Source organism: Gallinula chloropus, assembly GCF_964237585.1.
Source record: "Gallinula chloropus genome assembly, chromosome: Z".
Taxonomy (NCBI): Eukaryota; Metazoa; Chordata; class Aves; order Gruiformes; family Rallidae; genus Gallinula; species Gallinula chloropus.
In genome coordinates this window covers 61170854-61186747 of record NC_140089.1, presented here as the reverse complement: position 1 = coordinate 61186747, position 15894 = coordinate 61170854, and the positions used below count along the sequence as shown (strand labels likewise).

The window sequence follows — 15894 nt, the reverse complement described above, 5'->3', positions numbered from 1 at the left end:
TTCTCAGTAATAGATCCCTGTAAAATTATGTCATCCTCAGACCGGAGTATGGCAAATGCAATCTCTCTGCTTTTCTGAAATCTTGTAGAGGCAGTGAGACCTCAAGGCTTCAGAAACAGTAAGCAGGAAGCCAACACTTGCAAACTTGGCTGGTGGGATTGCTGCCAGCCTCAGGGACAAACCAAGTGAGCCTTACTCACAGCCCACAGGAGTACGCCTTACACACCCACGACTGTACAATCCCTCAACAGCTGGAACTCATGGCCAACCACCACCTCTCTGCTTTCCATGCCAATAATTTTGCTTCCTAGCAGTAGGATTTTTCCCTATTTTTGCATGCTGCCATAAAATAATTATGTGTCACTAGTTAGCCAGAGGTACAAGGAGTTTGGGTTTTTCAATTTCACAGAGAGGTAAGCTCCACAAACTGCTAATAAGTCTTAGGCATCACGCGCGTTTCACAGAACAGGAATCCGGTTCTTTCCCCAACCCTGTAACCATACGCTGAACAAAGAGGCTTTGAGAATCGGATCGAATATGGTCATGCTGGAGCTCATGCACACACTTTTGCTTTCCAGTGCTGAACTTTCGAATCTCACTCTACTGACATGCTGCTAATTAATTCTGGATACTGAATTCCTAGGGATGCAGCCATATAGTTTGTTTAAATAAATAGTCTATGCAGCAGCCAAATTGAGTGTGACAGCTTGTTTACTATGGGTTCCTGCCCTATGGGAACTTTCAGACACAGTACATTAAGCAAACAGCAAAATAACAAGTCATGAGACAAACAACGTTAAATACCAGTATGCTTCACATTCATCTTTCTGGTATGTAACAGTTACAAGATTTACAGATTCCACCAGCCAAATTTAAAACACTTCTATAAAGTAGCCAAGTAGGTAGGTGGTGCAAAAGACTACAGCTATTCCAACAGACAGCCTCTGTCTTATTTAATGTTGCCTGTTATTTAGCTGCCACCAGGCAAGTACCTGTTGTCAAGTTCAATTTGACTGCTCTGTATGTGTACCTTAGATAAACAACACATATCTTAAGCACAGCGACATCTCCTTCCATTGTTAAAATGTTCCTTGACTTGCTGTTTCTGGAAATTACACTTCAAGTTCCCAAATGGTGATTTAATTCTTCTGTTAAGCAATTTACAAAAGCTCTCAAGTAAATGAAATGAATGTTTTGAAAGAAAGCCTATAATGAAAAGTAAAGAGCATCAGCTACAAGCTGCCAATGCCAGTGACGTAGATGGCCAGTTTTAGTCTTCTGGAAACCCCTGCCGTCACATGACAATGTATGGAAGACATTTTTCTGAACATACCTCTTGATCCGTGAAGATCTCAATGAAGTTCTGGAAGGAGAACGACCCTGACTGAAGAATGAGTTCTCCTGTGTTTTCAAAGCACTGTCCAGTTAGTACAAGGAGCTTGTGTCTTGCAGCGTCTGTGATCATTAAGCGCACCTAGAGTGAAGGAGAGAAATACGTCAATAATGGGAGTTTATGTATTCTGCTGGGAACGTACAGTTCCTCTCTCCTAATGTAAAACTTATTTTGCACAAGAGTCTCCCAGGGCTGTCAAACAGTTATCAAGTTATAGGGCTGTTTACAAAAGACAAAGAAATGTGCAAAAGGGAAAAGAGACCAGAAACAGTTAGAAAGAAGGTCTGAAGAATAAACCAAACTAATGATGTGGCAAAAAGATCAAGAGGAGAACAGAATAAAATCTGATTGAAAAAAAAATTCAATTTAAAAAATATTAATTTTATAACTTTTGGTGAATTTTAATAACACAGTATCAGGACAGCCTTGTCAAACTGTGTCCCACTTGCTAATGAGGGACACATGCATGGTCAGACTCAGTTTTTGGAAGGCTGCTCTTCTTTACCCAGAATACAGCATTACTTGCCATTCAGTTGTGAAAATGTCACTTTAAAAGTAACAGCCACAAGTCACACATAAAAGTGCCCTATTTAGGCTGTAATTCTGTTGTAACCTGAACCATCCAGAAAGTTAGGGGACAATTCTGCTTCACCATAATCATAAACTTGATCTACAAACAGTTACAGTCACATGTACCATTTCACTGATTCACAGAATGATCTGGGTTGGAAGGGACCTCCAAGACCATCTAGTGCCAATCCCCTGCCATGGGAAGGGACACCCTCCAGTAGACCAGGCTGCCCAAAGCCCCATCCAACATTGCCTTGAACGCTTCTACAGCCACAGCTTCTCTGGGCAACCAACACCAGTGCCTCACCACCCTCAGAGTCAAGAATTTATTTCACATACCTAATCTAAATCTATCTTCCTCCAGCTTAAACCCATTACCCCTTGTTCTACCACTAAATGCCATTGTAAACAGCCCCTCTCCAGTACCCTGTAGGTACTGGAAGACTGCTACAAGGTGTCCCGGGAGCCTTCTCTTCTCTAAGCTGAACAACCCCAATTCTCTCAGCCTGTCTTCAAAGGAGAGGTCCTCCAACCCTCTCAGTCTTCACTGGCAACCTCTCTCCTCACTGCTCTCGAGTTGATGGCTCACAAGACGGGGACCAGGGAGACAGAGTCCCTCCCACTGTAAGTGAAAGAAGGTTTGTGACCATCTGAGGAACCTGAATGTACACAAGTCCATGGAACATCATAAGATGCATCCCAGCTTCTTGAAGAAATTGCCTGATATAGTTGCCAAGCCACTCTCCATGATATCTGAAAAGTCATAGTGGTCAGGTGTAGTCCTAGTGACTGGGAGAGAGGAAACATCACAGCCATTTTTAAAAAGGGTAGGAAGGACGACCCTGGGAATTACCAACCTGTCAGTCTCACCTCTGTGCCTAGGAAGATCATGGAACATATCTTCCTAGAAGCTATGCTGAGGCACATGGAGAACAGGGAGGTGATTTAAGATAGCCAGCATGGCTTTACTAGGGCAAGTCCTACCTGAGCAATCTTGTTGCTTCCTACAATGGAGTAGCCAGGGGAAGAGCTATGGATGTCATCTCTCTGGATAACTGCAAGGCCTTTGACATGGTCCCCCACAACATCCTTCTCTCTAAGTTGGAGAGATATGGATTTGATGGGTGAAGGATCAAAGGGCTGGAGCACCTCTCCTGTGAAGACAGGCTGAGAGCATTGGGCTTGTTCAGCTTGGAGAAGAGAAGGCTCCAAGGGGACCTTATAGTGGCCTTCCAATACCTGAAAGGTGCCTATAGGAAAGCTGGGGAAGAACTGCTCATGAGGGCATGTAGCAGTAGGATGAGGGGCAATGGTTTTAAACTAGAAGAGGAGAGATTTACATTGGATATTAGGAAAAAGTTCTTCAGTATGAGGGTGGTAGATCAATGGAACAGGTTGCCCAGAAAGGTAGTGGAAACCCCATCCCTGGAGATGTTCAAGGTCAGGCTTGATGGGGCTCTGAGTGACCTGATCTAGTGCAGGTGTCCCTGCTTACTGCAGGGGGGTTGGATTAGATAACCTTTGAAGGTCCCTTCCAACCTAACACATTCTATGATCATCTTTATCACCTCCTCTGGACTCGCTCCAACAGATCCATGTCCTTCTTGTGTTGGGGCCCTCAGAGCTAATGCAGTACTCTAGTTGGGATCTCACAAGAATGAAGTAGATGTCCCTCAGCCTGCTTGTCACACCATTTTTGATACAGCCCAATATATGGTTGGTTTTCTGGGCTACAAGCCTGCATTACCAGCTCATGTTAAGCTTTTCATTAGCCAACACTCCCAAGTCCCTCTCCTCAGGGCTGATCTCTATCCACTCACTGCCCAACCTGTAGTTTTGCTGAAGATTGCACTGATCCATTTGCATCCTGTGATGTCACCAACAATGGACACTAATTTTTTTAGGTGTGACAACCCAAGACCTTTTTCATTATAAACTAAGTGAATGCCTGATGGCACAAATGAGCTAACTACAGAATAATAACTTTCTTCTGCTCTTGAAAATAACTTTTAAATATTTTAAGGTAAATGTTCATTACTTGACTGTCACTACAGCTACCAATATTTCCTACTTTACCCACAGACAGAGATTTACTTGCTTGCTAAGAGAAGTTTACACAAACAGTATACTTCTGTTGGTTGAATTCAACTTAAATTTAAGAACAAAACTAAACAAAATCTGTGTAAGATTCTGTACTGTTCTGTAAATTACTTACAAATACTTCAAAAGTATTGTCCAACACTGAAGAATTAATTTAGGCAACACTAAGGTATGAATTTCAACTGCACAAATCCGTCTGTTTAAGGAGGAATTAAGGTAAACCAGAATAGCGATTCCAGAGCAAGGCTATCCACATATTAAACTAAATGAGCACAGCCCATCTGGAACAACTCCGCATGATATTGCATCCAAGCTCCATCTCCATGGAGATGACATAATCACCTCAGCTCTCCTAGCAAGCTATTCTTTCAAATTTTTATATTGATTGTTAAGCAATCAGTTGCTCTAAACAATTCCCTCTCACACCAGGGAGGCTGAGCCAAGAGGGCTCGACCTGAATCTCTGCTGAACAACTCGTGTTTTCAGTACGAGTACAAAAGAGGCACTGAAGAGTTTTTATCTAAAAGAAGATCCCATCTGTACCACATTTTCACTGTAATTTTATTAAATAAATTGAGCCCGATGCTGAGCAGCAGAAAGTTCCTTTAATTAAAGCATAGGACTAATGCTGGTCTGTCACTAAATGCACTAAATAATTACAAATTCGGCAATATCCTTGCTGGATTGAGTGCATCTATTTCTATTTCAGACAAAAATACAGATATGTGCAGCTGGCTGTCTGATGTGTGTTACTCAAATCTTGTCTGTTTTAGCTGTATTAAAACCACAAAAGAACTGGCTTTCTCTTCTCTGTTTTCTGTTGTTGCTGGCAGCAGTGCCTGGCAGCCTGCCAACTTATGTGTAAATTCACCAGCTATTCCAACAGCACATTTATTTCTTGACCTGTGAATCACTGATATGTGACTCTCACATAATCCCCCTTCAACCTATTTTTTTAATTGATGACAAAACAGGTTCTTCAGAGCTAGAAAGCAAGGGAAAAAAGTAAACAAATGCTTGCAGATTACAGAGCATTATTTATGATGCACATGGAAGGCCTTCAAGAATCACATAAATTCTGTGTATAACCAAAGCTTCCCGAAGGACTACCAGAAATGCATCTCCTGATTTCAAGACCAGTCCATTTCAGAAGAAATACTGGAAGGTGATTCAGCTCGCTTTACCCTTGGTTGAAGTCTTGCATTGTTTGAAAGAAGTGAATTTGCTACTCACTGATGTAACCTCAGTCAAAGCAGTGGTAAAATGGGTTTGAACAGACAGGAGCATCAGTAGGTCTCCTGTGGTTTCCCAGACTTATGGTACAGTCACAGAAGTGTGAGAGCAACTTCTTTGTTACTTCTTAAGAAGGAAGTAACTGTTCATAGGAGTTTCAGAAACTTCTATTCCTTGGGAGCCTACAGTATCTCTCCCTTTGGGCCTCTCTCTTCTGGCAGGTACTTTGGAATTTGACAGAACATGACAGGAACTTTGGGCAGGCCATGCTCAGACTACCACCAGTATGGCTATTACCAGCCAGATCAGAAGGAATGTCTTTTAACACACTTTTTCCTTTGTTTTTCCTGAATGGATATATTCAGCTTCCTCTTCTGGTGAAATCATAGTTCCATGGTATCTCACTGTCTGCACAGATGCAGCCTGAAAGTCTCTTGATATATGAAACTGAGTTTTCTATTTGCCATTATGGGCAAAGTGTGTCTATTCCAACCACAAACCCCCACACACTTACTTTATAGCTTTTTACTCTAAATGTTTGTATTAAGAGTGGCTACCCAGCTGATGCCTTTGCTCCTTCCCATATGCTTCTAATGCCTTTTAGGAGATTTTAGAGATCCATAGTTTTTCAGTGAATGAGCTGCCATTAACTAAGCTGACTTACTTATGTAAACTTCCACAAATTCAGAAATTTCATTCAGTTCAGAGTCTCTCCTTCCATTTCGTGTTTAGTATCACTCAAGGCTGGTAACAAAATAGATTTTTCACTATGTACTATATGCAGAGCCGCTTCACTTCCCAACAGAAATGATACTATGTTAGGGCTTCCCAGCACAGGCTAGAAATACAGTTATCTCTTATTTTCCCAAACTGCCATCTCACTAGATAAATTTGGCAATTTTGTCTTTAAACTACATGCTCAGTTCTCTGACTCTACTCTAGCAAGTTCGTGAGGAATTGGCAGCCCTCTTCTTAAGCAGTCTCCAGAGTCCACTGATCATGTCTCATGCTTTTTTGCAAGGCAGATAGATCAACCAAGAGTTCCACCACATAGGTGGTAATTCTTCTCAGAGACCCAAACTTGTCTCAGGGCATTTTCAGGCACTTTTTTTTTTTTCACATGTAAAAGAGGCATCCAGAGCTACAGAACAATAGAGGAGCAGAAGAAAAAGCAGATGTAGTTTCACCACAGCTGCCTCAACCATGAGAGGAAATTTGTATTATGAGAAAACAAGTGCTGGCATCAGAGGTGTTTATCTGTCCTGCTGCTTCAATGTTTTGTCAGGAGTCTGGGAAACCAGGGAGAAAATCAAGGGAAGGCTGATGTTCTCCATGATATGTGCTTCTCACATGTCCTTTCATCCATAGGTAGGACCTGCTTTTAGTCTGCTAAGACTCTGAAAGACAGCATTGGGGTTTGTCAGCCACTAATATGGAAAGCTGTAACTGATATTCAAGAATCATCTCAACTATATCTGCTTCAATGCTCTCATCCTGACCATTTCTATGACACAATCTAATGAAGTATTTTTCACTTACCTCAGTGCTAACTGCTTCATCTGAGGGATTGATCAGGACTACAGTTTCTAAGACATCACTTCTGTGGTGAAGAATCTTCTGACCTGCAAACACAAACAGAAAAAAAGAAAAAAAGAAAATTAATTTCAACCAACACGGTCCCAGAGCAGCACATATGGGCCACAGCAACTGCTGTGCTGCCCATCTCTTCAGAACCACTACCAGCATGTAGTCTTGTGGACCAGAAACACGTCCCTGGAAAATTCAAGGTAATGAAAACCAACTGCCAACAGCAACAGGTCCTGTCCCTTCACCCTGGCTGTCAGCATCTGAGCATCTGGCCCTGTATTTTCATGGACATACCTACACCACAGACACAGCTGACATTACACAGTCCTGTAGCATGCCCAGGTGGTTTTAAATGAGCTTGTCCAGGAACACAGCTGCCACAGTGGTAAAGTCAGCACAGGCTACAAACTTCCCCTGTAAGAAGCAAAGTGTGCCAGCGCTGCCCACCACAGTTAATGGGCATGATGTGTGAGGCAAGCAAAGGAATCCAGCAGTGTCCCTGCTGCCCACCACCACCAGCACCATCCTGCATGCAGCACTTGAGTGCTCCCTGTGGAAGTGGTTCTGAGCCAGGCAGGGCCTCACACAGATGTCAGGTCCCCATCCATGCCAGATGAAACAGGGGAAAGCTGGGACCCACTTTGCTAAAGCTCCTCTTTTTGCCTTTCGTCAATATTGATTAATACTGGGATGCTGTGAGAAATTCCCCAAGGGGATGGTCAGACCTTTGCCGTGCTGCCCTGCTTCTTCTTCCTCCTGCTTTCAAAAAAAACCCTACAGCAAGCAACTGCAGGCAACTGGAGTGAACAGGCATAAAAACAACGGCTAGCTCCTGCATGAATAATGTCTGGATGAGTTTGGCAGCTTCACAGCCACTTTCTTCCACACTTAGTGGTTAGTCTGTCTCTGATTTAATAGTGATATTCATCTGACTGGGAGCTGATGCCAGGAAAACACAACAGGATTCTTGACATTTTTTTTTCTTATGTTAATTGGCAAGTTCTTATCAGGGTCTCTTTCTGTGAAAACTGCAGTGAGATTAATTAGCAGGCGCATTGTCATTCAGAAACCCAGACTGCTAATTAGTCCAAAAAAAAATCCAGAAGAGCTGTCCCTTCCTAGCAAACAGCTCGGTGCAATATTAATCAATTAAAATAATTAATTGCGCTTAAAAGGAAGTACGAGGGGCACGGAACAAATCACCTATTTGCCAATTTAGAAAAAAAGCCCCAAACCCCTCTGTAAACTAACGAGGCTCAGAGCGGCGGGGCTGAAAGGAGCTTTGCATTCCTGAGAGCAGCCGGCGGCGTGGGGCAGCCTGAGAGGGCGGGCAGCCAGCCTTTCCCACAGCCCCCCCGCCTCGGGGCACGCCCGTCGCTGCCCCCGGCCCTTCCCCGGGCAGCCCCCGGCCCCACAGGCAGCAAGCCCAGACTGCACCAGGGATGCCGTCCTCCTCCCTGCGCTGCCTGCACCCCTCCTGCCTTAATCATAGAACAGTCTGGGTTGCAAGGGATCCCCAAGGTTCTTAGAGTTCGACCTCTTGGCACAGGCAGGGCCACCAGACTCCAGGCATCATCTACACAAGGTTTCTCAGGGCCCCATCCAACCTGGCCTTGAACACCACCTCTGGGCAGCCTGTTCCAGCACCTCATCACTCTCTCTGTAAAAGACTTCCTGCTAATATCTAATCTAAACTTTCCCTCCTTCAGCTTCAATCCATTCCCCTTTGTTCTGCCATTATCTACCCTTTTAAAAGTTGTTCCTTCTTCTCCTCCTCACCCACTGAGTTCATGGTGCATCTGTGGCTGATGCTCTTGGGGAGCTCTGCATTTACAGGTGTAAGAGCTTAGAAACAAATGGTAGAAGGTGAAAAAAAAAAAGATTCTCAAATAAAATGTGAGGCAGGGTTGTAGCTTTCTCTCTTGTGCATGACACTGCCTCAAGACTCATGGATAACAATCTAATTCCTCATAAGAAACCTAGTTTTCTTAACATATATTCTTCACATATAGTCTTTTTGCTATTCTTCCTTGAAAGGAGACAGACTGTATATTACATACGAAAGGAGAAGAGGGCAGGTCTCCCACTGCAGGATCCAGTTCTGGCATTACCCTTTCTAATTCAATTTATTTTTATAGCTCTGCTTCCTTGCCTAACAGAAATGCAGATATGAGGCTACAATCAGGAAAACATCCAGATGGCCCTCTTACCCGACTCCTTCAGAAGATGGTCTGTGATCTGCTATTTTACTTGTTCTGCAAATTTCCCTCAAATTAAGAGATAAGGCAGAGTTTGTTGAATCTAGCCTTTACTGTTGGTAAGGAAGCAAAAGTACTTGTCACCTCTCAGTTGCCACAAGAAACTCCTTGTTTAATAGTTGGTGACACAGAGCATACTGCTTCAGACCAGAGTAAACGTCATCTATGGTTAGACATTAGCACAATAAGCACAGGTAGAAAAGAAATGCAATGAGCCACGTGCAAAGTAAGACAAAGATGCACAGTGTCCACCCGACTCACACCACCCCCTTCATACTTCACTGAAGCCACTCCAAGCCGCATACCTGTGTAGCTGGGAGGGGTCTGACGTGGGGAGTCACAAATCCTGCTGACCAGCACCAAAGGTGGCTACTTAACAGCCTATGCTCCCATGGGCCTGACATCCAGCTCCAGTGGTTGCATGGTTTCATGCACGTTGAGGCTGATTTCCAGAGGCAGGCATAGAGGTCTGCACCATGCATGCAGTGCCTGCATGTGTGACTCCCTTCAACTCCTCAGCATCAGCATGTGTTACTGCTTATCGAACAGGGTGGGGTCCCCAGCACTGGCAGGGTGTCAGACATTGCAACGGCTCCTGCCCTGTGTAAAACTTGGGAAGTTTGTGGCTACTTGCTGGCAGCAGTAACATCGTCCCATGCCACTGCTTGAGAAATAAATAAATAAAAACCAAACTTTTTTTTAAAAACTATTTACAATTTGTAAGAGGAAAACAGTCTTACTGCCCAGGTTGATACCCTGCTCAGCTGGAATGAAGGAAAGTCCTGCACGGGAAATGAGCTATCACAGCGTGGTAGCAGAAAGCAGCAACAGCATTGCACAAACTTGCAAGAGGCTGCAACTTAGCAAACCGCAGATGGAGTGGGAGAATATGACTTCTGTACAAAATCTGGATTGCTTTAAATTAACTCTGCTGAAGTTTTGCCGTGCCTGTCAGAGCAAGAAAGCAAGAACTTCCAGGTTGCACAGAAATGGCTGGGTGGATAGATTTTACCTGCCTAAAGCTTCTAGAAAACAAGTCAAAGTCCTATCTAAAGAAATAAATATTAATCACATTTAGGAGAAATCTAAGTATCTGTTCATCCTTAATTTTATTACTTAAAGCTTCAAATTAAAACCAGATACAAATGAAGAGTCTTGGCAGCTGTTTGATGTAGAACCAGAACAGAGAGAAGTAACCAGCATGTGACAATTGCTTAATGGGTCATTTCCACAGGCATCATCCCAGTTTCTATGGCCATAGGAACCTACTGCTCCCCAGCTCAGCCAAGTACATGACATTTATGGTAGGATTATTGAGATGAGGATGGTATCAGTAACATTTCCTAGAGAAGTGATTTCTAACTTAGGCGGCTGATCTTTTCAGTATGCTGGAGAGCAGTAACTGATATTGAAGAATCATCAGAATGATCTTTCAGATTTACCATGTCTAAAGAAGATTATTGGAAGGTTACCATATCCCTTGCACAATGCAAATCTAAATCAATAAACTCTGGAAAAAAAAGTGCTTTTTGCCTAGCCAACAATAATGTATGAACCAATACATTTAACATAACTTCATACAGCCCATTGTTTCACTTTCTTTTTCTAGTCCTCCACAAAAGGCACGCTAACCTTGTTTGTTCTATGCTATCAACAGAACAAGTTCTGAATGACTGTCATCTGATAGTTACTATCTCTTACACTAACTGAATAAATCTACTTTTCACTGTTTTCAACACAACAATCAATCAGCATAAATTACCAAATAATGCTGGAATGGTGACCAGTCTCCAAACCTCCCCACTGTGAACCTGGAGGCACTACATTGTCACAAGGAATCCAGACCAAGGAGAAAGGATCAATATCCCCTTTTACAGCTCATGTTCAATTACTGGATAAACCTTGTGTAAATGATACGGGACATCCCCTTGTCTTTCTCCATTGACACAGGGCTACAGAACACTTTGAGTTTCCTACTGACCTAAACTGGATGCTGGAGAAGTAGGAAAGTGTACCACATTAAGCAAGCTAGTGGGCTTTACAGAGTCGCCTGAGGAAACATGAATTTGAAACAACCTGGAGTTCTGTAAGTGCAAGTTAAGAAAATGATTTGCAGACATGGTGGAGAAATGGCTGCACAATGTCCAGGCACTGGACTATGAGAGCAGAACCTCAGAAAGCCCCTTCCAGGCATGCTCTGGAAGCCCTGCCAGTGACACCAGGGGCTGCAGAGGCTGATCAGTCTTGCTGACATGATGGAGTGTGGGTGACAAAGGCATAACTCAATTTATGCCAGAGAAGATAGACTCACTGCCTCCAGGGTTCAACTCAGTTCAACAGCTTCTTAAATTGAAGTTGGATGCAAGGAATGTATAGAAATTTTTTTCCTGCAAGCAGGAAGTCTTACATATGTGTAACTACTGGAGTACTTACACATTTCCAGGTGAAAATTAAATGCATACCTGCTAGGATGCTGAGTTGGTATGACAGCTGTGAACAAAAAGTCAGCTCTACTGATACTGCTAAGCCCTCTGATGGTGACAAAGATTTGGAAGAGTGACACTAACTGCAAAGTGTGACTGTTTTCCTTGTAGTTATTTAAACATGGTTGCTCCGAACACAATGGTTAGTTCAGACTCGTATCTAATGTTACATGATTTTTATAGAGAATGATGTGTTGTCCCTGCAAAGTTGGATTAATCTTTCTTGCATTTGATCTGCTGGAATACTGAACTGTGTTGTGACTATGCAGGAAGCATAAATTGCATGTTTTATCTTCTCCCTGCACTATTGGAGTTCACATTTGAGTTTTGCATGGTTCAGCTGCAGCCTGGTAGTTAAATGTTTTTCCTCCTCCTCACATCTGACCTACAAGCCCTCAGAGGCAGTGTCCTGCAGCATATTGTATTTTAGGCTTTTTAAGTTTACATGTATTTAATGAAACAAGACTGGTTACATATAATTTCATTTTAGTTCTTGGATAAGTCCTTGTCCTTGTCCTTGTCAGATCTCAGTCAGGTTTATACTTCCAGGTAATAACAAAGTCCTGAAAGTGGAAGACTAGACAGAAGATGATAATGCAGCCTGAACAGTAACTGCAAGATTCAGCCTCCAGTTACTGTACACAAACCCAGCCCATCAAGCCTCACTCAGGACTCTTAAAGAGCAGTGAGGGAAAGAAAGCCGACCTGTTTCAAGTAATATTCACGTCTGCTTTCACATCCTCAGCCTCAAACTTTGATCCTTAATGCTTGCGGACTAATGAACTGAGCTGTGCTAGGAGCTGCTCTGCTGCTCCAAGAACTGCAAGTGATCACGGGGGATTTCATTACCCTGCAAGCCATTACCACTGAAATCTCCTGCGATAAATTCAAGGCATTAAGTCATATTTTCACGGACCCTGATCAACAGACTAATTGTATCAAATTTTCATACTAAATATTTATTTCTTGCAATATTTGCCAACTTTGTGTGACATCTAATTTGATGTCAAAATATAGTAACTTACTGGGTGAAAGCAAATGGCTGGCCTTTCACTCTCATCTGTTACTGTCAGGGGTGAATTATTCCCTTCAACTGTCATTCCGCCCCTTCATAAACACCATTTTTTCACATAATTGTTTATGTTTTATTATTCAGGGCTCTATGAAGGACTACTAAAGCATTAAAAATCTCTTCTGAACAAAGCAGTACTACAAAAAGTATTCTGGAAAAAAAATGAAGCAAATCAGCACAATAACAATAAAAACTTATATTTTCAGCGCCTATAGTTTTATCTCCCTATGCCACAAAAACTGAACTAAGTATCCTAGGGATTTCATTGTCAATTTCACTGATACTCTGGACAGGAGTGAAATTTTAAACCAAGATTGCTGAAGAACCTCAATAAAATCAGTCAAAGAGAGCAATAAAACACCTCCTCTGTGTGTGTGTGTGTGTATACAGTACATGTAACAGTAGTGTAATCCAATGCTGCAGATAAATGGGTTTACCCTTGACTTTGCTTAAGAAAAAAATATATCCAGTAGACAGTCAATAGCACCAATCTGGCCAATGAGTTCAGCTGCAAGGTGTAGCTATTGAGCATTAAAATTTGCTACTGACAGAAAGAAGTCAAGCCTTTTCTTGAAATGACTGTCTTTAATTATTATCTCTCTGATTAGGTGTTAGTTTTGTGAGGCTGTGCTGCTGAGATGGTTTCTTTAAGCAGCAGTTAAGAGTTTTCTGCCAGCCTAAACTATAAACAACGAGCAATTCAAAGCCAATGTCACGGCCCAAGAGATAGTCGAGCACCTCTGGGAATCACATATAGGAGAAAACAACCCAGAAGCAGCTGCATTTTGCCACTGGAGAAGGGAGCGAGAAGATGTAACGAGCTGTGCAGACACCAAGGCCGGGAAAGGGCGGGGGAGGAGGCGGCCCAGGTGCCGGGAGAGAAAGATGCCCCCACAGAGGACTGGGACTGAGAGACATTGTGATTTATGACTGCCCACCACAGCAGTGACCCACGCCAGGGCAGCTGGTGAATAGATAAAGCCCTGGGGAAAGGATTCAAGTTGGAGAAGTTTTTGGAGAACTATCGCCTGTGAGTGAGACCTTACGGTGCAGCAGGGGGAGGGTGTGGAATGAATGCTCCACCCACCCCCCTGGCCAAGAGGGAAACCAACTTGCAAGGGACAGACCAAAGCCCCCATTCCCCAGTCCCTGCCCCCCTGTACTGCGAGCAGGGGGAAGAAGGGAGTGAAATCATGACTAGAGTGAAGTCTGCTAAGAAGGGAGCGGGGAGGGAGGTTAGAGGTGTTTTAAGAAAGGAAAAAGGAAAACAGCTCATTAAGAAGTAACTGAGAACCCCTTTGTTTTTCCCAGTCCCTGCTGCCCTGTACTGCAAGCAGGGAGAAGAAGGGAGCAAGATCATGGCTAAAGGGAAGTCTGCTTAGAATGGAGGTGTGGGGGAAGGTGCTACAGAGAACCCCATTTTCCCCAGTCCCTTCCCCCCCATGCTGCGAACAGGAGGGAAGAAGGGAGCAAAATCCTGACTAAAGTCTGCTGAGAAGGGAGTGGTGGGGGGAAAGTGTTTTAAGATCTGGTTGTGTTTGTTTTAAGATCTGGTCATGCTTCCAAATCCGTTTTTTTCTTCCCTGTTCTTTGTAGTTGTAGTGCAGTGTAATAAAGTAGAGTAGTTTTTCTCTTCTTCACTTTGTGTTCGGTCTGTTTTGCCCACGTCGATGACAGAGTGATCTCTCCCTGTTCTTATTTTGACACCTGAGCCTCTTAATATATGTTTTCTCCCCTGTCCAACTAAGAAGGGGAGTAATAGACTGACTTTGGTGGACGTCTGGCCTCCAGCCAGGGCTAAACCACCACATTAGGAAACCAACAATTCCTTATCCATCCTACAATAAGCAATTATTCCCAATGCCTAAGATTTCATATTCTGGAGGAGCTCTTAACAAGTTGTTGTAGAGATGGTGTACTGCTGGTAGCAGTCTTTGTTTTCTTATTCCATGCCTAACTATTGCTGTACTTGGGCATGGCTGTCCCTGAACTCTGCCATTTCTCTTCTTTTGTTGACCTGTGTGATTTACTAACCACATGGTGGATAAAGCTCAAATCCCAGAAGCCTTGTCCACCACCACTACTTGGCAGCACTGTAATTTCTGTAAGAGGATGGCAAGCAAAGGTTATATATCTAAGCCAGGACAGCTGGCCTGTTTTGTAGACAGGTCAGTGCAGCTTTCTGACCCTACTCCAAGAAATTATCTCCTGTAATTATAGGAAGGAATGCTTAGAGAGCAGAGCAGTTTCCTGTCTGGGCAGAACAAGAGGGAAGAGTGGTGGCTGTTTACCAGAGGGCTGTGCAATGTCCCTGTCCTGGTTTCAGTCAGGATGGAGTTAACTTCTTTTGTAGCAGCGGATGGAATGCGCTTTCCCTGCTCTTTTCCTTTAAAGAGCAGGCAGTTGTGTGGATCTCGGCTCACAGCCAGGGTAAAAGCACAACTGTCCCTTGTCGTGAGAACTGCCTTGCTCAACATACCCCATCCCAAGTGTTGGATGTGGGCTTTCACTAACAATTCATTTACCTGAAGTTACCATCTCCCACAGGAATCACCCTTCCAACCTTGAAATGAGAAGTTTCAAAGGCAGCCAAAAGACTGCTGGCACTCACCAAGATGGAAGTCTTAGGCACCTTGCGTCTTATTCTTTATCTGTTTTGCCCTAAAACCTTTTTGAATGAATTGTATAGTCTTTTCCATTATTTTCACTTATTAATGCTCTCCATGTAAACCGCCGTTAGGATCTTCCTCCAAAACATTTGCAGTTCAGTGTCTTCCTGAAATGTTTATTGTATTCTCATGTAGGCATAATTCCACATACTGGTTTTGTAGATATGATGGTTTGATCCTGGCTGGAGGCCAGACCTCCACCAAACTCAATTGATTGTTTGCCTTTTTAGATTGACTGGGAGAAAATATATATTAGAGGCTTAGGAGTCGAGATAAGGATGGGAAGAGATACTCAGCAATTAGCATCATGGGCAAAACAGACTCAACATGGAATTAAAAAAAAGAAAGCCATCTATTTTATTACACTAAACACACACACACACACACACACACACACACACACACACACACACGAGTCAGATAATGAGAAGTAAAACCAGATCTTAAAGCACCTCTGCCTACCCCTCCCTTCTTTGTGGACTTAACTTTATTCATGATTTCTCCCCCTTCCTCCCCGCAAGGTGCCACG

The 15894-nt window shown here is 43.3% G+C and overlaps 1 protein-coding gene across 1 annotated transcript in view; it reads right to left on the bottom strand.

The window, feature by feature from the left end:
- Positions 1 to 15894, bottom strand: part of MAP1B (microtubule associated protein 1B) — a gene marked incomplete at both ends in the record, with an annotated part of 69266 nt that overhangs the window by 14922 nt on the left and 38450 nt on the right. The window contains 2 exons of the mRNA XM_084278115.1: positions 1334 to 1474; positions 6836 to 6918. Coding sequence (XP_084134241.1) covers positions 1334 to 1474; positions 6836 to 6918 — 224 coding nt within the window. The remainder of the gene's footprint in view (positions 1 to 1333; positions 1475 to 6835; positions 6919 to 15894) is intronic.